General features: G+C 44.3%; 1 protein-coding gene across 1 annotated transcript in view; it reads left to right on the plus strand.

Annotated features, from left to right (window-relative positions):
- The window catches only part of LOC142074997 (lipoxygenase homology domain-containing protein 1-like), a 58,701-nt gene that overhangs the window by 19,904 nt on the left and 12,171 nt on the right, over window positions 1-26,626 (plus strand). The window contains exons 3-6 of the mRNA XM_075135990.1: window positions 7,517-7,597; window positions 8,762-8,946; window positions 22,940-23,038; window positions 24,601-24,749. Coding sequence (XP_074992091.1) covers window positions 7,517-7,597; window positions 8,762-8,946; window positions 22,940-23,038; window positions 24,601-24,749 — 514 coding nt within the window. The remainder of the gene's footprint in view (window positions 1-7,516; window positions 7,598-8,761; window positions 8,947-22,939; window positions 23,039-24,600; window positions 24,750-26,626) is intronic.

The raw sequence follows: 26,626 nt of genomic DNA on the forward strand, positions 1-26,626 counted from the left end.
CAGCAGTCTGAGCTTGTTCAGACCTGGGTTAGCATTTTGGGCTTGGTCCCTGTTGCTGCAGAGAGCAGATGGCTGAGGTGTTGGTAAGCAAGGATGAAAGGCACGGGAAGCCAACCTTCTGCAGTTCAGGGCTCTTAAAACCGGTCCCATAGGAAGTGACTGTTGGAACTGCAACTATAGCTTTTCCCTGGGGGTTTCCCAAATATCAGTGAAATTTTTGCATCTCTAAGCAAAATCTGGCACGTTACAGTGCTCCATCGAGGAACAACGAGAGAAAAGCTAGTCCGAGTGTAGGGGTGCCTGCAGATCTGCTTAATTGATAGTCTTGTCTCCTAAATATGAAGCAAACCATGAAATAGTCAAATTGATTGTGCAGCTTTGTGAATATGGCAAAAGGATGGAATCTCATGCATCTTTCAACTAATTGTTTACACGAGTTCACTTATGACTGCAAATGCATGACATTTTATAGGGGTTTACATTTCCCAGTATATGACAGAAAGCTAAAATATCATGCATTGCCTAAAGATGGTACTACCGTTTCAGCTTCTGGTTAGAATAGGTTTTTCTTATTTCTTTTGTGATTGTGTGCTGGTAGTGAAATACATGACATTTCAGATCTTTTTGTCATGCACGGTAAAAAGGAAGACATGGCAAGCTGATGAAATATCATGTGTTTATAACATTTGCCAACAATAAGGTAACTGTGAAAAACAGACACAAATCTTCATCATGACTTGTCAGGAGGAACATCAGTTCTGGAAGTGGCAATACCCAAATTCTGTCCCAAAAGATGCATTTATTTAGGCCAGGAGGTTTAGCCAAGTTGTGTTGGGAGGGACTGGAATAAATCCTCCTTTGCAGTCGCAATCTGCAGGTTTGGGGGGACGGTAATGCCTACCTGCCAGTGCCGGAGGTGGTGGATGGGTGCTGGCAAAGTGCTGCTCAGTCCCAGCAAAATCCTGCTTAAAAACCTAGTTCAGAAAACTCTCCAGATCCCCCCTGCCATCCTGCACCAGCTACACCTCAGCCAGAAGCTAAAAGCACTAGAAAAAATAAGGTTCTTTCCACGGGCTCCATCACGGGCTCATGGGTGGACACCAAGGCGTTGCTTGGTGGCATTTTGGCAGTTGCTGAGACTGTTCTTGCAGGCACGAGCTGCTTCTCCATGGTCCAATGCTGAACAAGCAGTGCTGATCCTCCATAGTGTTTTATTTCTCCTTGCTCATGTGCTTTCCACCACGCTGGGGCTGAGGACCGATTGCAAAACTCAGCCGGGAACGCTGCTGCCAGCTCATTCACAGAATTCAGTAGCAAATATATTTATTTGTTGTTAGTGTAAAGGATTCCACTTTTTAGTGTCATGCTTACTTGGTCCAGCTTGTGACAACTGCGATAAATATTCATGGGGAGATTTTTCCTTTTCTTAAAAAAAAAAAAAAAGAGATAAAAAAGATTTAGCAGCTATAGCAATCTGAAAGAAAGAGGAAATAATTGGTAAGTGGCAGCTGGCTTCTTACTGAATTTGAGGACCGCGCAGTGGATTTTATTTTTGTTTTATTTCCTTTGCTAAATACGTTTAATTGGCAGTCCCTTCTACCTGGTCTTGAGTCACTATACAGAGCTTTTCCTGCTCCTAATGCCAGCAAATACATAAGAATTGCAGAGTATGTACGTGATGGTCTTTAGAAGATGTTAATGTTTGTAGCTCTACTACAACTAAACCATACCGAGTTGCAGAAGATCTGATTTTGTTGTTTAACTGCTCTGGAATAAATAAACAAATACAGGGAAGCAAGCTTATTTACTCTGAATAGTTAATATAATAAGTTAGGAAGTGTTAGAAAGTTGGTATAGAACTGTTCAGGAAGCAAACGAACCCCAAGTGCAGTGGAGGAAGACTTCTCGCATCGCTGCTGAAGCACTTCTTCAGGGATGAGTTGCAATACCTTTCCTTTAATGCCAAGGGATGTTTCCTATTTTAAAGCTGCTTATGTATCTAACCGTACTCTGATTTATGCCCGTACAAATCTGCAGCATTTACACCGCGCTCTGAAGGCTTAATCTGGGGCAGCATTAAGTGACAGCACACTTCGGAGTCCATATTCGCTTCTGAAAAAGAAACAAAGTGGGAAAATTCTTCTCTCTCTTGCTCAGGCTTATCGGCTAGCCTGTGTCTAGCATTTCAGGAATAAAACCACCGGAGAGGGGGCTTAGACAGTGTTGGGTGTTGAAGAACCCAAAGATAAGAGCTGGTAGACTTGGTGAATGTATAAATTATAACCCATCTGCAGCTCCGCAAGTAGCAGCTGGTGGTACCAACTTCAAGGAAGGTCAAGCCTTAGAGGGAGAAACAGGAATTTACTCAAAACAAGCAGACTTTTAAGGGAATTTAGCCGCTAGACCAGGTCCCTGCTGATAAGTGCCAAAAGCATTTTTCAGACTGTAAAATCTGGCCAGTTTTCCCATGGGATGAGTATAAGGTGCCTTCCTGGAACAAACTCAATCTTTCTGCCTTGCTCAAAATCCTGCCTCTACCCCCAACTCATTAATCTCAGTCTTAAAAATGTCTGAGCTCATTCTCATTAAAATTTTCAGAAATATTTCTCCATGGGAATGGGATAGAAATTTTCAGCAAAGTAAAATTTGCCCCCAAATTTGGCAAAGTAGATGCAACTCAAAATGTAATTTAATATCGGGAAATGCTGAGCAACCTTTGAACTGTTATCGATGGCACTATCTGCTTTGTAGACAATTTCTCCAGAAAATAACAACCAAACTACAGATAACAAAGATATAAAGCATAGCTAAGATTATCTAAATTAAATACATATTTTCTTTATGTAAAGCATGCCACCAAAGATTCAAAACTGATATTAAGATGCTGCTGCTCCATGCAGTACAAAGTGAAGGAGCACATCTCCAACGTGTGCTGTTAGGGCTATTGAAATCTGTGCTGGGAATGCTTATGGATAAGGCGGGGGCTGTTTCAGTGTGCCCTATGGCACTTTATGAAATTTCAGGGTAAATTCAGACACGGGCTTTCATGGTTTTGGGCTGGTGTTTGGCTCTTGGGGGTCATCACGCTGTTACACCCCTGAGCAATTTCTCTCATTCAATTAAAAATCCTTTCAAGTGGGATCATTTTTTTCACTAATTCTTCTGTGCTTATTTAAGCAGGATTCCTTCTGCTGGTCAGGTTATCGGTAGAAAAAGAAAATAATGTCCTTGGTACAGAGAGGTTTGCAGTTGCTGTATTCTTTGGCTGGTTTCTTTTCCATCTGGTGTATTTTTGGACGCACGCTGCCTTACGCGGTATTTCCAGCCGCCCACTGACTGATGTTGTCAGCTTCATGACAACACTCTTGGCAAAATATTTGCAGACCAAACTCCCTGGAGTATTCCTTGCTCCAAGAAGGAGGTTAATGATGCTGTTAAGAGTAAATATGGTTTGAACATATGGGGTTTTTTTGCAGTTAGGCTGTCTGTAAGTCCATCCAGGCCAGTGCCGTCTCTCCAGGAGTGATCCATAGTGGATGCGTAGGGAGAAACAGAAGAATGAGGCAAACACATTGTAAGCATTTTTCCAATATCTTTTTGCATCTTGTGGCAAACTGCCGTCTTAGCCAGAGGCCTGATAACACAGATTCACCCAGCCTATAATGTATATTGGATGATCTGAGGATGAGCAAAGCTGTCTGTACTTTCAAGCCAGGAAAACAATAGGGGTAGACCAGCGCTCATCCCTGCCACCTCTATACGTCAAAACTATGCAGTCCACCCCTAGTCCATGAGAAACTTGCCTCCCGTGAGATAGCAAGGTGATCCAAACAACATTATTTTTTGCCTAGTGAGTGACAGGCTGTAGGATGGTTTTTGCTGTGCGACCTTCTGAAATCATCCCCGGTACCCAACTCCCTCCCGCTGCTGCTAAATGTCAGTGGCAGGAGCAGGCGCATCTGCGGGCAGGGTTGCAGGGAGATGCCACCAAGAACTGACTCTTTCTGATGATTTAATGGAGCGTCGTTAAAATTTTGTTCGAACTGACATCCATGGTAGCACTTTGCGCTTCTGTGCAGCCCTTCATCTCTGGTGCTTTTGCAGGCGGTTCTGTGTGTACAAAGCATTGTCGGATAAAACGCCTAATAGAAAGGCAATTTAAATGAACATTAATGCAGTGATTCAAAGCTAAATTAGTTCAGGTTACTCCATCACTGCTAAAGGTTGTGGTTATTATTTTTATGACTCTGCTGTGATCAGTACCCAGTTTTCCCTCTGTTCCTAAGAGCTCTGGAAAGGGTGCTGTTAGCTGATCAGAAGTAAAGACTATTTTCTACAAATATTCAAAATTTCAATTTCAAATATGACTTTCATTTAGGTGGTGGGATTATCTCTTGTAAATTCCCCTTTATTTAAAAAAAAAAAAAGGTGATTTACTAGTGCAAATATTTATTTTACGTACTTTTGCATTTAAAATTGCATCATTGATAGTTTCTTTTTGTCAACGTACCAAGTAGTAGCGAAACTCTCATGGCACTGGCTCTGTGGTCTGTGCCAAAAGAAGAGATGCAGGCAGGGATTTATAAATACTACGCTCAAATATGCACCAGTTCTTGTGGTGCTTTTTAGCAATGAGACTTACCCAACCAGGGGACATAGTGCTCTAAATCATTGGACATTTGCAGTACCACGAGCAGGGCAACCTGCAGGCAATCATCCAGCCAAAAGAATCTGAAAAGGGCTTCAGATACAAAAAATATTTGAGAATTTCATATACTGATCTTTGGTGAAGTTTCTTGGATGTTTCTTACAAAGCAATTGGGGAAAACACTACAACGGGCTATAAAAAATAGAGCTGCTAAAGCCAATTAAATATGTGAAATAAAAAAACTGATCGAAACATATTTCTGAAGTTGCCCTAGCCTGATATCCCAGCCGAACGATAGGGCTCCAAGTGCAATTCTGCTGATCTTTAAGTGTTTGCTTATGGCTAGCCATGCCCAGTCCCTGGGTCTGAATCCAGTCAAGCCTGAACATTAAAAATTTAGTGCTGCAATTTCCAAGTCAAATTTTTCCCTCCTTTATTTGTCACCGGAGCTGTGCAAGCCAGCGTGCTGCATTGTTCGGTGTAACGAGTTCCTTATGGTAATGAGGCTATGAATTTCTTACCCTGGCCCCAGCCTGGACCAGACTCTGACACAGCCCAGCTGTAATTTCTCCTTCTCCCTCTCTCTTTCTTTTTTTTGGATAAACTTCAGCATAGCCATTCACCATGGGATATTCCCTCACTCTCTCTTTTCCCACTTAATTGACAATGCTAGAAAAATGATAGAAGGAAGGATTGCATTTTTCCTTTTTTTTTGTGCTGTTGATGCTGCATATGCATCTCAAGGGAAAAGACTTGTCAAATTCTTCCTACCTTTCGACAGCAAGACTTCCCAGGAGTTTGACTCCTGGACCACAGTCATGTTTCCCAGTGCTTCCCCAAGCTCTTTCAAGATGCATGAAGCATCTCCTCGGTGGGCATTTTTGGATACCCACTTGGTGCTCCTCCAACACCAGGTTTCCTCCCCACCGCTCTCCCACCATCCCAGCAATCGAAACAGCCCAGCACTGTGGCGGGACTGCCATAAACCAGTAGCCACCAGGACCGGTGCGCTGAAAGCTTTGGGCTAATTAGTCTCACTTAACACTTTTGTACCATCTCTCCAGCAGTCTGCAGCGCGGCGACGATCTCCAGAGCCGACGTGGGGAGAAGCCGCTGTCATTACGATGCTCGCCCAAGCCTGACAAACTAATTGCCTCGCAGTCGCTGACTGTTTTCTCTCCGACAGCCAGGTTGGGGAGGCTGGGCTGGATTTAATTGTCTCTTGTCTTCACGGCAAGGTTAACCGTTTTAGCCTTTTCATGTAGTGGCGATGCTCCTGGCGCGGTATCTGAAATAGCAGAATGGAAGAGGAGGAGGGTTGCGCACGCACTTGCAGAACACACAAAATAACCTTTAAACAAAGGCGCATGCCGATCCTTCAATGATGTGGAGAAGAGAGCTGAGCAAAACCGAACTCCCTTGCTCAGATTATTAATATTCATTAACTTTCTGAGTACAAGCTGCTTGTCACTGTGGCTTTATGCTGCTGAAGTGCTGTGGTTGTGCATTGTTCGTTTTAATACGACTTCTGAATTTTGCTGTGTTTAATCATCTGTAGCAATGCTTAGCAGCCCAAGTGAAATGGGGTCCATCAGGGAGGGCAGGTAGGAGAGGCTGTGTCTTCAGAGCAAGGATGGGTTTTATCTTGATGTTATTCATAGCGTTTTTGTGGAAAATACAAGTTTGAAAAAGATGGAGGTGCTTGCCAAAGATCACACCACAGGCTGGAGGCAGAACTGGGAATTAAATTCTACATCCCCTGACCTGGCCCAATATACTTTATGTTGCCTTCCACTTGCACCTGTGAAATACAAACTGCACACTTAACGCTTTACAAAAAAATCAAACTAGTCCCTGTCGTTTTGCTTTGAATGAGATACAAATCGTAGGAGAAAGCTGCAAAGGAAGTTGCAGCGGTTGTTAAAAAAATGTCTGAAGATGGGTGTGGAAAGAAACCTTTGATGTGGTTGGATGCTTTTATCTCTGGCTGAGCTTTGGGCAGATCTGTGGCTCCATAGGGACCTCACTGGGCTATGGAACCCCTTTGCTCCATCACCAAGAGCAGGTCCACTCGATTCCCGGGAGCGAGGATGGCAGGAGAGAACACATCTGGGAGTGGGAAACAGAGATGAAAAGCATATTGAGGCCCTGTAAAGCAACTGAGGTGGATCTGCAGGGGTCCAGATTCACCAGGGTCTTCTATGTTGGTTGGCCAACAAGGGCTGGTTGATAAGGGCAAAACAAAGCTCTGACTCGACCATTCCTAACAAGCACTTTCCAGCCACCCCGGAGGGGAGCAGCTGAAAACATCCCATGTTTTTTGCTGTTACTTCTATATTTTAGCAACTGATGGGTGGGCTAGCAGAGTTGAGGAACCACAGATGAGGTGTTACCAAAGAGTCGGAGTTCTTCATGTAATTTTTGCTTCATTGGCACCGCCTTGAAATATCTTCACCAAAGATTATTTTCAGACACCTCTGAAAACTTGCTGATGGGAAAGTCTTACAAGCTCCCCTAGCTCTTACCTCTATGGGCAATTTAGCTGAGAATTTTGAAAAACCTTTGTCATGTTTTATTCTTGGAGGCGATATGGAATGTGATCCAAGGTTTGCATCTGCTTGGGCCAGCATTGCATTTCCCCCAAAGCTTCCGTCTCAGTTTCTGGAAGGACTCTTAGAGCTCGAGAAGGGAAAAAGCCTGTTAAATGTCGGTACTTAGAGCTACCTGAAACTTGTCATGGGAAAGAGGACATTGAAAAGTATCCAGTGCTAGAAATGACATTTCTTCATCCTTAAATACTAGAGCTCTGTCAGGCCATGAGGTGTGCTTGCTGATAAGGTTGCTATTTTCTTACCATGTGTATTACAGGAGCAGCACGGCCTTTGAGAGGAGCAAAACAGATGTGTTCCGAGTAAAAACCAACAACGTCGGACAAATAAAGAAAATAAGGTACTCGCGCAACGTTACTACCACGGTACCTGCTCCGCAAGCTGCTAATGAATGACAGGCTGCAGAGGCTTTAGCGTTGCCATGTTTTATTCATTATTCGTTAACGTGGTCTTATCAAGGTGAAGTTAAGGGGTGGTAAAAGGTTGTTTACTGCCTAAGATTTTAACTGAAGCGTGAAATCACCTATGGTATTACTTATAACTATCCATGCTCCCCACCAAGAATTGTATTTCTGTCATACGCAATCACAGGGGAAGGTGTTTAGGATGGTTTTTATGTCCTGACAGAGGTAAATGGGGTACTCTATCCTCTTTTGCTAAATTAGTGTAATGTAAGTGATAATTATTATGTTTAACCACCATCTGACTGACCTATATAAAATTAAAAATTAGTAAATAGTACAAAGAAAGCTGGGAAAATGGGAAGAGGTGGATAAAACAAAGTAAGAAGAGAAAAGAGCGGAAGGGATACGGAGCATGACGAGAGTCACTTATATTTTAGATATGCAGTGTAAGGTGAATGAATGCGTATGTTGAATGAAGATGCAGGTGCGTGTGTGTTTGTGTGCATTCCCTTGCAGGCAGTAGCCCACATATCACCTATGGTATCTGCACACACATACATATATATAGGAATGTTGTTATTTACAAAATACCCTGTAAAAGCCCATAAATCATAGAATCATAGAATAGTTTGGCTTGGAAGGGACCATTAAAGGTCATCTAGTCCAATCCCTCTGCCGTGGGCAGGGACATCTTCAACTAGATCAGGTTGCTCAGAGCCCCGTCCATCCAACCAATTCCTCACCCACCAGACAGTCCACCCATCAAATCCATACCTCTCCAGTTTAGAGAGAAGGATGTTGTGGGGGACCATGTCAAAGGCCTTACAGAGGTCCAGATAGATGACATCGGTAGCCCTTCCCATGTCCACTGATGTAGTCACTCCATAGAAGGCCATTAGGTTGGTCAGGCGGGACTTGTCCTTGGTGAAGCCATGCTGGCTGTCTCGAATCGCCTATGAAACACTTTGGATAGCCAGGTATAAGCAGGCATTTTGTGTATAGTTGCTCTAGCTTTGCCTAATATAAAATATTCCACAAAATTACAGTGCTAGTGGCCAGTCGTAATCAAAATATCAAATCCAGGGTTGTTCTTCCTCTAGGATTGAGCACGATAACACCGGACTGAACGCGGGCTGGTTCCTCGACCGCGTGATCGTGACCGACATGAACAGACCTCACCTCCGGTTTTACTTCCCCTGCAACAACTGGCTGAGCAAAGAGGACGGGGATGGACTGTACGTCAGAGACCTCATCGGCAGCCTGAATCCCATGGATGTGCCCAAAAGTAAGGGTTTTCCAAAAAGCTTGGCTTTCTGGTGCCTTGTCAGAAAGGACGGGGTTGCTTTCAGATTACTTCAGCCATATTAAAAGTGATCGTGTAGTCTAATTTGAGTTTTCTTTGTAGTCAGTGGAGGGAAAATAGGAAGATGCAAGGTGCCTCCAGAAGGTAATTCCTTCTTCCAGTGTTAGACGTGACATCTTAGGGTGGGATAAATCACTATTTGGAGAAGCTCTGCTCATTGGTTGAGTGAAGGATCCGTGATGACTACTTTAAATTAGATTAAATGGCTACACATAGATGAGAGGCATCCCATCCCAGAAGGTGTAGCCGGTATCGTTGTGTGCTATCAGAAGAGGCAATGTGGTTGCAGTCCTGTGTATAAAGTCGAGTGTCTTCAGGCTCTGGTGACGACCTGCAGGAAATTTCCATAAACAAGCCAACCCTCTCGCTGTAATTCTACGCCAGTTTACTGTATGTATATGATATCCATATTGAACTGGTGCCTGTTTTTCAGAGTGGTTTTAAGCTAATGATGTTGAAACGAAGCCAGGACAGCTTGCAAACCAGACATGTACTCCCAAATTGATATCAGCGTGTAGGCCATGTGTTGATGTATAGTGCGTGTAACGTGAGTGGGAAGATGATCGAGATGTGAAAGTGGAGCCAGCAAACCAGCCTCAGGTGGTATGTGAACAGTTTATCTGCAAGTGCTAATGAGGAAACCGAGTTGTGTTTTCCCGATGACCTCACCATTGCACCGCTCCTTTCTGGGAGCTTAATTTTGAGCATGGAAAGTGAAGTACACCCACCACTAGTCACAGGTCTGAGGGAAAGGAGAGGTATATTTTGGTGCACAAGAGGGGAAACTTCTGTTTTTGCTAGTATCACATCTTTTTGAGAATAAGTAGTAGATTTCTTGCACTAGTGTTGACATGACCACTTAGGAGCATTTTTTTGGTAAAAACAGTTTATTACCAACATTAATACAGTGCTTTGAGCATTGATAGATGCTCCAGAGGGCAAAGTATTGTTATTTTTATTGAGATCCTGTTTGAAGTTAGCAGTGAAACAGTACACCATGACAGTTTTTTCCTGAATTGAATAATTTTGCTCTGTTAAGATACGACCTCCTAAAACAGTTCCAGTATGTTGATGATATAAGTATTAAAGGATACTGCATGTGAGTTAGCATGCACAAATAATATCCATTGACAAGAAAAGTATGTGGGAGCATTGTATAAATGCAGACCTCTCCAGGGTGGCTGCTACAGGGGAATGAGATAACGTCTGGAGACGCTCTGCCAAAACCCCACCCAGTTATTGCTGGGCCTGTGTGTGCCAAAGTCCTTTGCTGCTCTTTTATCCATTCAGTTTGTGAAATGGAAAAGTTAAGGACACTCGAGGGGGCAGGAGGGGTCTGGAGAAGGTAGTGGATGAGTCAAAGCAATACACAATTAACGAGAGGTTCCCTCGAGGAGAAAGTCAACCATTCAATCTTAATAGATCTATAAATGACACAACAGTTTATCTGAATTTATTATTGCTCCTGCCTGGGAGAGCTGATTCAAAGGAATGCACGTGATTTCCTCCATCCTGTTCAACACCTGTCTCTTAGCAGGAAAAGATTTGTGGGCTAAACCCTCAGCCTGTAAAAATCAGTGCAGCTCCAATGAAATTGCTGGAGCTACTTTGCATTTCACCAGCCGAAAAGCTAGTCCTGAGCCCTCGCTCTTCTGGAGAAGTGGTTTTGGGTTATAGACCAACTCCTCACCATGCACTTGGTCCAGGACAAATACGAATAAGATTGTCTCCTGCCTTAAGAGTACGAAAGAAGAGATTTAACCTGGCATTTGTCAGAAATGCATCTGTTCTCATCGCCTATATCAGACAGAAAAGCCCACTTTTGAGTGGCACAGGCTGGATGCTCTGTGGCTGTCCATATAAATGCAGGGAGCTGGGCTGAGGCCAGAAGCGTGGGTGAAGGGTTGGATGCCTTCCAGGCGGCAGGTCTGAATCTGTAAGAGGAGAGGGTTAGCTCAGCTATCTCAGGTTGCAGTTCCCCTTGAACCATAATTAATGAAAGATAAACATTCCCAGGCTGCTGAGGTGAACTGTCAACTGCAAATGTAAATTTATCTGAATTCATTTGGCTCCCTCTGGATCCGCAAGGGTCTGAAACGAGATTGTGATATGATTTTCTTTGTACATACAAGTCATTTGCCCTAAATGTCGTTGTTTTTTTGTTTTTTTTTTTTTTTTTTCTTTCAAATGGATTAAACAGTGGTGTTTACTCCTGAGTATTAATATTTTCTAGGCTACTAGACAAATGAATAATTATGTGGTTTGGTGATTTTATGTGCCTGTAAAGAAACATTAGTTACTCCCTCTTAAGTGTTCAGTGCCGTACTCTTCTCGTTTTTGGTCATGTCTCTTCAATCACTGTTCCCCTTTTTTCTGTAGTTCTTCTTTATAAACCACCTGGGCACTGTTGTTACAGACCTTAGTCTCGTGCTTTGCTTTCATGCTCCATTTGCTGCCACAGTCTGGTACGTTTTTGGAGGTAACCAAACAAGTTTCCTCCACGTTCTCTCTGCTGCAACATCTTCAGCTTTTGATCTTCTCCTGGAGAGCTTTCTCATCTTTGTCATGAGGATTTACCTTTCTCTCTTGAACTGGAGGTCACTGCTGGGATGTCCATCTTCTCTGCGATATGTGTGGGATGTGGACTGGAGAAAAATTAAGTTATCTTTTGTCATATTTTTGCCTTGTTGAAGCTCTGTAGAGGCATTTGAAGCATATTTGAAGGGGATGGTTGGTGCTTTGATCAAAACCTACCAAGCTATGGGGAGACTCAGCCTCTTTCTTGGTGAGGAGCACAGGCCAGCCAGAGAATCCCAGCAGAGCTGTGAGCTTTGAAGAGGTTCATTTAGAGGAAAAAAAACCAGAGGCATTATTAAAAAATGCAGGAAAGAGTATGTTCCAAAAAATAGTCAACATATAACTGAAAAATTGGACACACACACAAAACGAGAGTTCTTTTCATGATCCAAATAGAGTTACCAAGGATGGCAGGAATACGTAGTGATTGCAGGTGCCTGAGTGATTGCATTTACTTCTCTGAATAAAACCTGTCAGGTTCCCTGTTGAATGCCACACATTTCTGAAGGAGAACAGGTTACATTTTAAGTGTTCCTGCTTGAATGATCCTCTATTCCCTGTATTCACGTCCACGACATCATATGCCCATGGCCCTTTGACAGTGACAGTGCCACAGATTCTTATTTACCCAGCAGGTGCTATTGGCAGCCTGGATTAATTTACATTACAGGTATTAATTACAAGGAAGGGCTATTGTTCGGCCTTATGCTGCTTGGCTTGAGTTTATGAAGCCTTAGGATTGTGTGACTGCGGCTGAGCCTTTATACAAGGGACCAGCTCAAAGCTGAAGTCAGGAGATGGTTTTCCTTTGAGTGCTGCAGGTTTTGGATCACTCTGAGGGTGTCTGATGTCCTACCAAAGCGGTGGGGGAGGAGAGAATTCATAAAGCTTGTAGCTGCACTAATAAGAACTACTGACCCAACGGAGACACAAAAGCAAATGAAATTTGGGAGCGGGTTTTCAGCCTGTTGTTTGATATCTTCAGAGTGGTCATGAATCACTTGTGTCACTCTGTGGACAGACCCTTGTGTCTCCCATCTCATGGTGACTCTCATTTGGTTGGACTTCACCCTGCTTTCCCTGGCAGTTTGCAGCCCCAGAGCTGCTCTGCAGCCCCAGTCTGAGCCCAGTACGTGGCATGAGCGCTATGGTGGGGCTGAAAGACATCTCTTGGAGCCGGGCACGGCACTGCCCATGGGAACCTGCTGAAGGTGGGACACCAGGGCCATGTCTTTCTCCATCCCTGTGTGTGTAATGGGTAGAGCTTTTATCACCCAGCTGTAAAGCAAGGAGTCCTGAGATTTGGTCTTCAGGTGGGTTGAAGGGTGTCTCAAGACATCATAGGGGAATATTTTTGCAAGGATACATTTTGTCCTCATTCATAAAAGAAGCTGAGGTTTGGTCGGGTGATATGTTAATTATCCACGGGCCATCTTCTCCCTAGGGTAACAATAAGCTGTTACCAGTATCTAGCTGGTTCAGGTTAGTCTCCGCAGTGTGACGTCCAGTTTTCCTCAGAACGAGGGAAAAAGTTGGGTTATCACCAACACATATTGATTGTTCTTAATTACCCTTGAAATCTCTCCCTAATCAAAACAATTATCTGTACTCGCTCTTTTATTGAGAGAAAGCAGGAATATTCATTTGCAAAGGGGGCCTTTACTCACTTCGTCCTTAAAACCATGTTCAAGAGCACAGGTACCTGAAAATTAATTCAGACTTCTGTACAATTGCAATTTATGCTAACCTGTCAAATTTTGGTCAATTCTTGCCAACCTGCCTGTTGCAAACGAGGCTTAGAGCCAAGGACTGATTTCCAGCTGGCTCTTTGGCCATCAGCACCCTGAAATTTTTTAAGGTTGGACACGATGGGCTATAAATGTGCACGGGACAGCAGCTCACGTCAAACTGTTTCAAGGCTGTGTGTTCACAGTAGGACAGAACCGTGTGTATGACCTCAAACTATAAAACTCCTTCATTCTCTACTTTTTCTGGGTAAAGTTTAGTCTAATTTGGTCTATTAATAACGAATGTGTTTACAACGGGTGCGTTACGCAGCACAGTACTGAGGAGCAGGGAAGTCACAATGCGTGGCACACCCAGACCTTGAGGATGAGAGCACCCAACACAATTGCGTTGCCTTTATTTTTTCCATACTTAAAAGTGCCGGGTGTTGGTCATCTATTGTTTTTTGTTATTATTAGTATTCTCTCAGGAATGGATTGCAAGACCAGATTAGGTGTAGCTGTGCTATATCTAGGGCCGAGTCTGCCTGGTCTTTTGCAGGCAGACCTAAGTTTTCTGCCTTGCTGAGACAAGAACCAGCTTTGAACTGGAAGTTTGATGGTTGTGTCAATTCTGGCCTGATTTGGGGTTGATATATGGTGGTGCATCTGAGAGTTTGCATGGCTATGTCCTAAGGGCTAATGGCTGTAAGGTCACACTGAGCAATTGGGAACCGGATTCCTGTAAAGGCAGATGAGTGGTGAAACGTGCCCGTGTGCTCGTGCATGCAGAGGGTAGTCTCGCCTTTAAAAAATGAGAACAATATTTATTATAATTACAAATGAGAGAAGTTCAGCCGATCAAGTTGCAGGTCAGGCTCAATCCATTAGTCTTTCACAAGTTGCTTTGAATTATTGGTCTGTCCTCGTCTGGGGCAGAGTTAATGAGATCACCCGAGGAGACTTGGACAGTTTGTGTTCATGGTGGGTCAGAGGAGAAGACCACAGGCAGAGAGAGCTTCAAAGGCAGGAAAGGCAGTTCTTCCAGACGTTACGAAGGCAATCTCTGCACGCAGTGAAGGAGCCTGTGCTGGACTTCTCTGCCTGGTGTGCTTTTGAGAGCATCTGGGCAAGCACACGTAGGGTTAACATGCCCTAGATACTCTCCGAGGTTTTTAGATCCACTAGGACCTAAAACTCATATATTTGAGCTGGGAATGTGAGCTGTGTTATTTCTTTCCTCTGCGAAGGAGGTTTGCATTAAGACTTCACAGTTCGTTGTCCAGAGTTTTAATGTTGGCTGACTTAAGACTTATGAGGCACTGACCTGGCCGTGGCTTGAGGAAACACTTGGGGCAGCAGGTATTGATGCACATGCTCGACTTTGAGTAAGTAGCTAAATCCTTCCTGTCCCGACGGGATACGCGTGTCCCTAAGGGCTGGACTGGGTCTGAAGTGAAGCTGTGGCCAATATTTCTCAATAAGGTACTGGCGCTAGAAGCTCTGATAAGGAGCAGGGTTTTGGGTGCGAGGTACCGGTCGATGATGCCCTGTGGGCTTTACAGCCTCATTTTACAAAGCGCCAGGCCTGGAGAGTGGGACTGGGTCCCTCTCCTGTCTCCCCTGGGTCATGATTCAAAATGAGGTGTTACATTTTGGAAACTTTCATGATCAGAAAAACTAAAAAGATTATTTCTGAGGATGTAGAAAGGGGGGGGGGGAATGAAATATTAATAGGTGTTGCCTGCTCATTAAAACTCATCTTTATTTACACTGAGAACTGGAAGTGTATAATCAGCACAGGAAAATGCAGCTAAATATATTTATGAAATAAATATGGGTTGTTTACTTTTGAATAATGGTGAATACCCCCTGTATTAAGCATGAGGCCTTGCAGCAGTAATATATCTTACTACCCAATAGATAACACTGGAAAAAACCTACCTGGCACACTGAGTATCCAAAAATGTCTTTTTCCCCTCCCTCCCCCCCAAAAAAAAAACCTTCAGTTGGTCTAATAAGGATTTTACTCTCCCTGCAAACTTTGCCCATCTTATATTACCATGTCTAAAACAAGTCAGCTATGGACATTTTGCTCATAATGTATTTTTTTCCTGTTGTTTTGTCTCTAAAGATGGGTAAGGGAAATGAGAAATTGAAATGGAGGAATAAAAAGAAACACTGGTGACTTGTAAACCACAAGGAAGACAAGATGCACAGAGCTCAGAAATGGGGTGGAAATGGAGATTCGTAATTCATATAAAGGACCTCATGTTTCAAGAGGAAATATTTTGGAGAGGCATGAGACTTCTCTATGTGTGGCTGGGATATAGATCTATATGTATCCATCACAAAGCAGATAGCACAGCACGTTTGTGAAGATGGGAGATAATTTTGACCAATTATGTCTAGATATTGTAATTATTTCAACTATCAGTTTTGAAATAAAGTAACTTTATTTAAATATATTATTTATCCAAAGCAAGACTGAAGTACAGTGATAATAATATGATTTTAAATAATACTGTAAAATTGTTTCATTCTTCATTCTGAGAAAAAATATTTTATGCAAGAGATTATTTTCAGTGTCTTCCCCAATTTTGATAGTAGCAGATCTGGGGAAAGCAGGAAGCGGATATTTCTTTTGTGAAATGTCTGCCCTTTTTTTTTTCATGGGTTCCCACCCTGGGACTGAACTAATGAAAAATAATGAGAAATCTTGGAGAATTAGATGAACGAGGATTTCCGTGCTGCTGTCACGAGGTGGGTTGCCCTGTGCTAAGCTCCACGCCTCTGCAACAGAACCGCTATTGTCTCTTGAGCAAGGTCGTTTAAACCTCACTTCAAAATGTCATCATCGCTTTGAAGTTGCAGTAGGAACATCAGTTTAGCATATCCTACAAGCAAAGACTCCTGCATGTGGTAGATTTGCAGAGGGATGATCTGGGCTGAATCCTGATATATTAACTGTTTTGATGCATACTTTGATTTCACGTAAGAGCAGCGCAAAATGAGGATGAGTATCGTGGTCTCTGGGCTGGATGGGGAGACTAAGCGGCTGAGTTCATTACAGGAGGGGCACGAAGCAGCGGTTGAGGATAATGCAACATTCAGCAGAGAAAACATAATTGTTTCCTTTCCCCATGTCTTATGCCTCCTTGGGTGGCAGCAAGAATATCTCTTTCTTAAGAACACACTTTTAGAGAGGTCTTCTGAGATTAATGAAATACTAATCCGGAGTGGCACCAACCTTGCATCCTTGGTGCTGCCTCTGGCAACGTGCACCCCAAATCCATGCAAAGGCTCTTCAGCCTTTCTCCCCCACTAACACCGTGTTTTGGCAGGGGTGCTCATGGCCAAAAGCAATGCGCAGCTCTTTCTTCATCAGCATCCCCTGAACTCCAGGTGTGCTTGTAATCTGCATTTCCAGTTTGAACCCTTGGTTTAAGGAGCTGTTCACTACCTCTGAAGGTGCAGCTCATTAAGAAAGATAGTCGTCAATTACTCTTGACAGAGATTAATTATTCTCAAGCTCTAAAGCAACCCTTTGAATTCAACCCTTTCCTGGATGGGGGGAAAAAAGTCTTCCTTAACTGCGTGCAATTGCTTTGTGCAAGAGCAGGCCATGCTTTTGAGACAGAGATAGCTCCTGGTGAACTCAGCAGGGCTCCTGCGTTTGTACAGGGTTTGCTTTAGGTTCTCATCATGTCTTGCTCTGAGTAGCTATCTCCAGGGTCCCTGCTACTGCAGCAGAGATAGGTGTAATGATTAGGGCTGGGCGAGTTTTCTTCTCTGCAGTGTTTGCAGAGACTCCAGAGATAATGCTGTGTTGTGTGAAAATGCAGTAAGGCATCTCCACCAGAAGGTCAGGAGAAGCTGATCTAGGAAGATGTGGTGTTAGCCTGGTGGGATGGGCTCTTTCCCAGACCAGAATTAAATTCAAATGCTTGCTCTGAATCAAGTGTGTTGGGATGCCAGATCCCAGCTTTGTGCCCTAAACATAGGCTGTCTGATCTTTTAAGATTGCTCTGACCAAGAATTCTAGCTGTCACTGAGGAACATGCTGTCAGAAGTGGTATAAAGGAGCTTCCATTTTGACAAGTCAGTGCTTTCCATCAAGAAGAGATTTTGTCAGGCAATTTCTGGTGGGCTGGAATGACTGACTTGATCTGACAGCCAGGAACCAAGGCATATGGACGTTAAAGCACCTTCCTGAGCGCATGCAAAAAGGCTGTGGCAGGCTCAGGTTGAAACTGCGCCTTGCCTGCAGATCCAGCCCCCTGCCTCTGCCTCTAGCAACAATTCTTTTCACTTTTCATTCTAACCACAAATGTATTTCTTTGCCAGCAGCAATTCAAAGACAGTAGCGTTGCCTCTTCCCTAGCAATTCCCCCTCCACCTCTTCTGAAATCTGCCTGCTCAGTGCTGAGCAGTACAGGATGGATCTTAAACATTGCCACCCTTGGGAGCACTGTGAAAACAGAAGGATAATTGCTAAAAGTTGCCTTATGAGAAGAATCCATCGCTGCCTACGACTTAGCTCCCTGCTTTTAATGCAGCATGTTTGGCTTCTGAAGGCTGTGACATTTCTTAGTTGTTGGATGCTGTGCTGCTGCCCTGCTCCGCGGCAGGTCACGCGCAAGGGAGGTAGGCAGGGATGTCTAGCAGGGAATTCACTGTGCCCTGCAGGAGGTGATAACTCTAGGTAATGAAGCACGGTTGACTCTGTTTCCCTGCCTAAATCTGGTGCTCCTGCTGCTACAAACTCAGCAGCTTGTGCGTAAATGCCCTATCTAATGCCCCAAATAATATTAGCTGCAAGATTTCTTTAGGCAATTCCATCCTATGGTGTTTCAGGTGACCATGATAACATATTGCTAAATAAATGGCATTAACAGATGAATATCAGGTGGCTGAGCAGTCAGCTGCAGCTTGCAGGTGGAGGGATTTGGCTGGGATGTGTCCCTGCATTTTCCATGGTTGGAGGCAGGAGAGAGGTTGCACGAGAGCACCCAGGGGTGCTGGGGCTGGATAAAAAGATCCTGGGCAAGGTGTTGGGCTAAATGCTGCACCCTGGCTCCTTGGGATGGAGATGGCAGTGGAGCCAGCCCAGAAGGGATATATGAGGGGGTCGGAGGGCTGCACCCCCATGCCCATCATCTCCTGGCAGCAGTGCTGGGAGTGCCTGTGGCATCACAGCCCTTCACCAATATAAACCCTCTTCTCAGTGGAAAGAGCCTGTCTCTAGCCCACGGTGCAATATTAATCCTCCCTCTTAGCTGTTGAAAGCCGTGGCTGAGTTGATTAGCAACAGACAAGCTGCTTGACTGTCACACCTCTGCTAAATTAACGCGGTGGGGTCATATCAGTTAGTGCCACCCCCACTGCTTCCCTGAGATGGCATCCTGGCAACGTCTCCGCATGCCTTCTTGGGACAGCTTGGTGTGTCAGTGTGTTGGATGAGAGATGCCAGGGGGAGCTGGATTGTCTCTAACGGAGCAGGCACCCAGCTGTAAAGAAAAGGAAGGTGCTGTAACCATACAGGACATTTGCGCTTGTGTGTTGCAATGGGGAGAGGAAAGACAGCAGAAAATAGTTACTGCTCTCGCTACTGAGTTTTTGTTAGCTGTTCTGCTCTCGGCATCTTGCAGTTCGTGCCTCCGAAGCTGCTAATTTTGCTTCTAGGAAAGCTCCCCTCTCCGAGCCTGTGCTGCAGCGAGCCTGCACTGCTAGATGGAGTCACAGCTTTTACCAGCCGTACGTTAGCGTTTTGCATGTTCCCGGTGCTAGGAGAAGCATTCAGAAAAAAAATATCCAGGCAACATCTTGATCTCTGTTTTGCAGATGAACTCAGAGCCATGTATTGAGATTAAAAAAAGCCAAGTGGGTATTTTTGAAAAGATGATGTTGCTGTTTTAAATAATACATGATTAAGGGCTTAAGAGGGAACAACATCCACCCATGCTTAAAATGAAGAGTGCTTGACTTCAGCCAGATCTCTGCCTGGCTGCAATGAGAGCCTTTTCCTGCAGGCTTCTAGCAGCTGAATCCTCGCTGTCTTTTTGAGATGCAGCATCCCTTTCTATTTGCATTTGCACATCCACCCTGTCATTCTGTGAGATGTGCTGATGTATGAAGCACAGAAGGACCCCTGAGCAGAATGAAGAGCTACTCTCTCTGCTGCAGCTGAGTGTCGAATTGCTTAGAGAGGGAGAGAGCGTTGGCAAAAATTCAGTACCCCTCAGGATTCATCCCGTTTGCTTCCTGAAGATGAAGGAACTAAAACTGTCCTGTACGCAGAGCTGAGTGGGGCAGGTACGGGGACTGGCTGGAGTGCACACAGTTTCAGAATTGGGAACGTATGAAAAAAATTAAGGGGAAAACCTGGTGAGCACACGCTAGGCGTGATCCTGTGCTCTGTGAAGCAGGGATGTGCTATGACCGAAGCCAAGGACCATTAATGCTCCTGGAGTAGCTTCACCTGCAGAAATACATCTGCAAGGAGCACGCAAAAGAGGCATTTGAGCACATGCCGTGCACCCCAGCTTTCCTTATGTTTTAGGGGACAACATAAAACCCTTGCAGCACAGTGCCCTGTGATTGCCACTAGCCTAAAATGACGACCCAAGGCATTTGCCCATCTCTGCGGGCTCAGGAATCAGCTCCGTCTATGGGGTCTCCGTGCCGACACTCTGACAGCAACATCGTGTGTGTAGAGAGCCCTTGGGAGCGCTGGGGTGTTCTGAGCAGGTTGTCAAATGATGTCATTGTAAACCTTAGATTTGAAATATAGCGATGCTGAGAAACCTTTCAAGGTGTTGGATCTGGCAAATAATTTTACCAGCGTTTTTCTTGCTGACCAGACGTATTTCTGCAGAAGCTGTAAAGGTGCCCTTCCTGCCCGGATTTTGGTCACTGCTGCTGATTGCTCTTGTTCTCTACATGTCCTCCTTGGTGCTCGGCATGTGTTCAGGCATCCTTCTGGTCTGTACTTCAGAGGAATAAAGCCTGATCCTACAAGGGTAATTGAAGTTCAGTCACTGATGCTTGTCCTTTTGTGGATCCTTTTATCCCATCAGGTTCTTCTGACCCCTGAAAAGTGGAGTGGAAAATTAATCACCGACATCAGAATAAATATTCTAGAGGAGGTGCAAGGAGCAAAGCTTCTTGAAAAATGTGGTCTGTGATTAAAGATCCCAATGCACAATGGGTCACTTTTAGTTAGAGCAGCTTAGTGGCCAAATGGGAGCTGTAAACTGCACCATCTCTATCCTTGGTTAATGCAAATGAAATCCTTTGGTGTTGGCCTATCTCTCTAGCAGGTTGTTAGAGCTCTAGGAACTGAAGCAAAAGAGTTAAAGAGAAACATTAAGGCATTTTCTCCCTTGTCTGAGCCTGGCTCTGTCCTCCTCTTTCTTGTTATTTAGTATTTATTGCACTTTTGTAATTATTATTTTATTTGTTATGGCATGTTTTGCGATGGGGCACGAGGAACGTCAGCTCGATTTTTAGCCTTTTCAGAGCATGTTCATTAAACCGTGACAGGTGATTTTCCCTTCTGTTTGGGCTCTGCCCTTGTGCTCCTCACCCTGGGAGCTGAACGCGTCTTTATAATTCATGGGATGGTCCAACAACCGCTTCTCGTACTCTTGCTCTCACATCCTCTGCCTCAGGGGGAGCAAGTGCACCAAAGTGTCTGCTGTCTTTTAGAATAATTTTTAATATACACTGATTACGGTGGAGGAGGCAGGTGACCTGGGAGTGGTAACCCAGGGTTTGTCATGGTCCCTAGCTCCTGAGGTAATTAATTTCTGGTGTTGGCTGGGAAGCCCGGACAAGTTTCTCCCCTAATTTTGCACCTGCCAAAGGGAAAAAGTTGCTCACCATCAATCATGGTGCAAAGAGTTTTATTTTTGCGAGGGAGTTATGCGTGTTGTGGCCTGTGCATTTGTCCCTGTTGCAGAAGCAGCATGCCCAGGACTCAGAAATAAAGAGGTGATGTAGCGCAGAGCTTGTCCAACCCCCCTGCAACGAACAGGGACATCTTCAACTAGATCAGGTTGCTCAGAGCCCCATCCAACCTGACCTTGAATGTTTCCAGGGATGGGGCATCTACCACCTCTCTGAGCAACCTGTGCCAGTGTCTCACCACCCTCATCATAAAACATTTCTTCCTTATATCCAGTCTGAATCTCCTCTCTTTTAGTTTAAAACCATTCCCCCTTGTCCTGTCGCTACAGGTCCTACTAAAAAGTCTGTCCCCATCTTTCTTCTAAGCCCCCTTTAAGTACTGAAAGGCCACAATAAGGTCTCCCCCGGAGCCTTCTCTTCTCCAGGCTGAACAACCCCAACTCTCTCAGCCTTTCTTCATAGCAGAGGTGTTCCATCCCTGATCATTTTCGTGGCCTCCTCTGGACCCCCTCCAACAGGTCCATGTCCTTCTTGTGCTGAGGACCCCAGAGCTGGAAGCAGCACTGCAGGGGGGTCTCACCAGAGCAGAGCAGAATCCCCTCCCTCAACCTGCTGGCCACGCTGCTTTGGATGCAGCCCAGGACAGGGTTGGCCTTCTGGGCTGCCAGCGCACCTTGCTGGCTCATGTCCAGCTTGAGGGCTTCTATGATGTCACGTACTGTTCAGTAGTAGATTTTGCATTAATCTTTATCAGGTTTTTTTGTGTGTCTTGCTGTCTGTCTCCAGCACTGGTTTTGCACAGAGGATACGGCACTAGACATCTGTCAGGGCTGGCTGATTTTGCTTGGAGGAACAAGGTAGTCAGGTAGACTTTGGCGGTAGATTTTGGAAGTTGCTCATGTTTTCCCCAAATACAGACACAGTGAAGGCCATGGGAGTTTTCTTATTGATTTCAGAAGAAGCTGAGCTCACCCTTGCTATCCTTTGGAGCCAAGTTAGACCCATCCTGATCCCTCTGAAGAACTTGCTTCTCAAACTCACTAACATGTGTGAAATGTTCATGGTGTGGCTCACCCACGTGATTTTTGCATTGCTTGGTGCCACACGTGATGTAGCTCCTGGGCTTTACTCCTGTTTCTCCATTAAATGGAAAGAACTGGATTATTTTTTTTTAAACTGGACAGAGTAGCAGAGTCGTTACCTTCAAATTTTTGTGTTCATGCAGCGTGACTGACCTTTCCTCAAAATACTTCTTGTCACCAGCCCGGCTTAATACAAGCTAAGCTGCAAAAATAGCTCTAGGATAGCATTCAGACCAGAGGGGTCAGGTCTGAGCTGGGACAGATGGCTGGCTCTGTAATTGATGTTTTGAAAAAGCAAGGCTGGTGTGTAGGTCCATTTAATGGCCATGTATCAACATCAAAATTGGCACCTTCTTCTCATCTATTTCAGCTTTCAATGACAAGGCCAGGAACCGAATCATCTTTTCCTCTTACCCAGGGCAGTGGGCAAGAGTCAGAGCTCTGCCTATGGATTTTATTCCTCTTGTGGAGGAAAGTGTCAGCGTATAGGATCCAAGAGCCGAGGTCCAGACATTGCTTTCAAGATAGCATCAGCACAGGCTGAGTTGGTTTATACTATCATCTTTTTTATCAAATCATCGAGTTATTAATGTATTGAGATTTCTGCCTCTCTCCTTGCAGTCAACAAATACGTGGTCCGAGTTTTTACTGGTGAAGTTAGCGGCAGTGGAACAGATGCGGACGTCTTCATTAATATCTTCGGTGAGAAAGGAGACACAGGTATTCAAATGCAAATCATTTCCTAAAATATTTCTTCCTGCTCTGCAGGCCTGCGATCTGAACAACACACAGCAGCAATCTGGCAAATGCAGAATGATTTGGCTGAGTGAAAGGCACAACAAGTGGTGTTGTTAGCTCTGGGGTTTCTCACATCCACAGCTCCTGGAAGCTGCGTCTGCAAAGCAGCACCCGTAGCTGGGCTGCGAGCATGACTGAAGTTACCTCCCACCAAAAAACCCCAACCCTGGGCAAATGCAGCATGAACCACCAGCATAAACCAGTGCAATAGGTGCCAGCCCGCTGAGGGATCCAACACCAATGTGTATTTACAGTGCGTGCAGTGAGACCTGCATCTGAGTGAGATGTCCCATCTTTCTGTGGCCCTGGATGGACAATGCTGTCCTTTCAGTGTGGCACAGGCTGTGGCTGAGCCTGCCTGGCCATTCAGAAAGACAATCTAACCAAGGTTTATGTTACCTGGCTTTTAATTAACGGTGGTAGCTTTTTTTTTTTAATGTAGATTGTACTACAACAGTGGTCTAGGAACCTGAATTTATTTTTTTAAAAATACTTTTAACTGAATAATACTAAAAGATGTGCCCACACCAAGCTCTCTGGGTCATGCCATGGAGAAGAGTGGGCGGAAATTCCTGGAGACCCAGCTAGCAAATATTCTCTCTCTTCTATACTGCACCTATCCGGAAAAATTCAAGAAAAAATGACATGATGTCTGCCAAGTGTCCTTGAACAGATTATGAAACCTAGTGGATAGGTCTCATCCTTGATTAATTCTCCAGACTCTTACAAGGGGATTCATCTGATCTCACTGGAGACATCTGAAAGTGGGAGTCTAAATCTAAGCCGGTTGTCCAGGCACTCTGTCGTATCTACTCAGAGGAATAACACCCCTAGAAAATGATTCATCCCTTTCTAAGGTAAGTGGGATGAATTGCCCTCTGACACCTTTCCCTGCACTGGTGCCGTGGGCAGCTTCAATCCCACTCGCAGCATCGTTCGAACGCAGGAACAGCGTTGGTTGCAACTGGGGTCAGCGCTTTAATACTTTTCATAAAGGCAAGCTCCTGTGAGATCAGGAAAAGCCAATATCTCCTGGCTGGGTCTTAATTTGAAAATAAATCCTTCCTGTGTGATGCAGCAAAGAATCCTATGTCCTGAAATGTCAAAATCTGCAGCTTGTGACCAAAGTCTTTTTTAAACAGTTTGGAGATTTTTAAAGACATTAAAAATAAAAGGGAAATGTGGTGGTATGAAAAAAAGATGCAAGAGCCATCTGGATACACATTTCTGAAAACTCTGAGAGCTGTAAGTAACTGTGACATTAGAGTAAAAATTCTGGTCTTTTGTGTGCTTAAAAAAAGGTACCTTTTTTATTAGAATTTAAATTCCTCTGCCTTTACCTTCAATCCTGGTTGCAGAGAGCTGGTACCTGGAGAATATTTGATTCAGTCAGTGGTGACATTCCTAAATATTTCCTCACTTACAAATACGCATGTGCCAGTAACCCTTTCCTCCTTGGTTCTTCTATATTTATTTTTTCTCAGGTGTGAGGAAACTGGACAATGACAAAGACAACTTTGAAAAGGGAGCAGAGGACAAGTTCACACTGGATGCTCCGAATTTGGGAAGGTTAAGGAAAATTAATATAGGTCATAATAACAAGGGTGGCTCTGCTGGCTGGTTCCTCGCAAAGGTTAGTTACTCCCAAGATGTTTAATATAAGCATGTTATGGGATCAAAATGTCTCGCTTTTTACCCTTTCGGTGGTCTGATGCCAAGAAATGGAAGGATGTCAGGTGGCGATACAGGTTCCTGGTTACTGAGAAAGGCACAAATCAAGTTTTCACCTTTCCAGAAGTATCCTCTCGCTTTTTCTGCAGAGCAAAGGGGGGCCGATGAAGCTCTGTCAGCAGCCTGGTGCATGCCAGTGTGGTGCATCTAAATCAGGTGCAGCAGATTCAGGTTGGGTAGTTAGAAAATGAGGGACAATCTGGGTTTAGGTAAATTGTCGAGCATCTCAGGGGACTTTGCGGCAGTGAGAAAATCCAGTTGTTAAGACTTGAATTTGCCTGCTCTAATAGTATTTCTCCTGTCTCAGTCACTGCAGTTTCTTTGACAGATGAGGGAGAATTCTCCAAGCTGGGGCCTCTGAGCCCCCCTCTCATTCTGTTGACTTAACTCATGACCAAGACGGTAAAGATACCAGAGTCTAAGTAATAGCTGTTCACACTGGAAATTTGCAAAGACTTATAGCTTGGCCAAATTTAAGTGATTTATCATCAGCACAGCAAAAAAGATATACCTGCCACAAAGATCCTTTTCTTCCACTCTCACTTTCCTCGTCATTTTAATCTCCTGCTCTAAGGCGTGAAGGTATTGCAGCTTCTAGTGAAATGATTGAAGGACTATTTTAAAAGGAGAAAGCTATGACTCTTTCCTCTAATCTCATTTTCTTTCCTCTGCTAGTGTAGTTTAACACAGTTGGCTTTAATCCGCTGAAGATCTGACCCCAGATTTGTAAATCCTAGATAACAGGGTGGTTTGATGTATTACAAATGCAAATATTAGCACATGCTTTTCCACCGTCACCATACACTGCACTAAAAGTTATTATGTTGGTTGTCCATGAAAAATGCAGAAGGTGAAAAACAGAACTGTTGTCCTCCCTGTAATAAATAGGGGGAAAAAACCCACAGAAAAGGAACCTCATTCGCACATTACAGATGAAGCCTGCATGACATAATTTTTGGTGTTGGTGAGGTTGCCTAAGTCCCAAAGCCTGAAGCAGTGACTAGTTGCAGCCAACACATTAATCCTATGTTCCACCACAGGAACCGCCGAGATGTTTGTGATTAAGTAAAAGGCAACTTTTGCCTTGCAAGTTCATCTGGAAGCTTGGAGAAATGAGCTAAACCGTAGCCCAGTTATCTTCTACTGTCGGTAGAGGTTTTTCTCTAATTTGCTCCAATATTTGGGGACTCTAGCGTTGTCACTCCTGGATGAACCTGCAAAGTATCTTTAGAAGTTCTTCTCATGTTTCCAGGGTTTTCAGTGTGGTTTATACTCAGAGCTGGTTTTCTACCTCTAAATATATGAATAAAGATATTAACAGGAACCCAAAGGGGATCAGAGGGGAATTTGAGTGTGGATATTTCTCCCGAACCTCATATATTTTAGTCTCTAAGGTTCCAGCACAGCACTGCTCTCTCGTGCTGACAATCCCAGCCCTGGCAGACACGGCTGTCCATGTCTATGGAGGTACAATGAGAATTGGTAATGCTACAGGCAACAGCACAGTGTGGGATGAGTGACAGGAGGGGAAGTTCTGGTTCACAAAGAATGGTTTCAGGAATCTATCAGAAAGGACAGATTTCAGATTCTCCCTGTTTGCTGTGAGGGCAGAGAAGAGTGGCAATGACTTTCTATCTCTAATAATGAATTTTCTTTCTCTGAGATATAAGCCATGCAGGTGAGTAGGGATTTGCATTTCTTCTTTTCTGGCTGAAAAACTTCAGTACTCTTCACTGCTTATTTAAAATACTGCAGTAACTTTATGGCCAAGCTTCAGGA

The sequence above is a fragment of the Calonectris borealis genome, chromosome W, assembly GCF_964195595.1.
Source record: "Calonectris borealis chromosome W, bCalBor7.hap1.2, whole genome shotgun sequence".
Taxonomy (NCBI): Eukaryota; Metazoa; Chordata; class Aves; order Procellariiformes; family Procellariidae; genus Calonectris; species Calonectris borealis.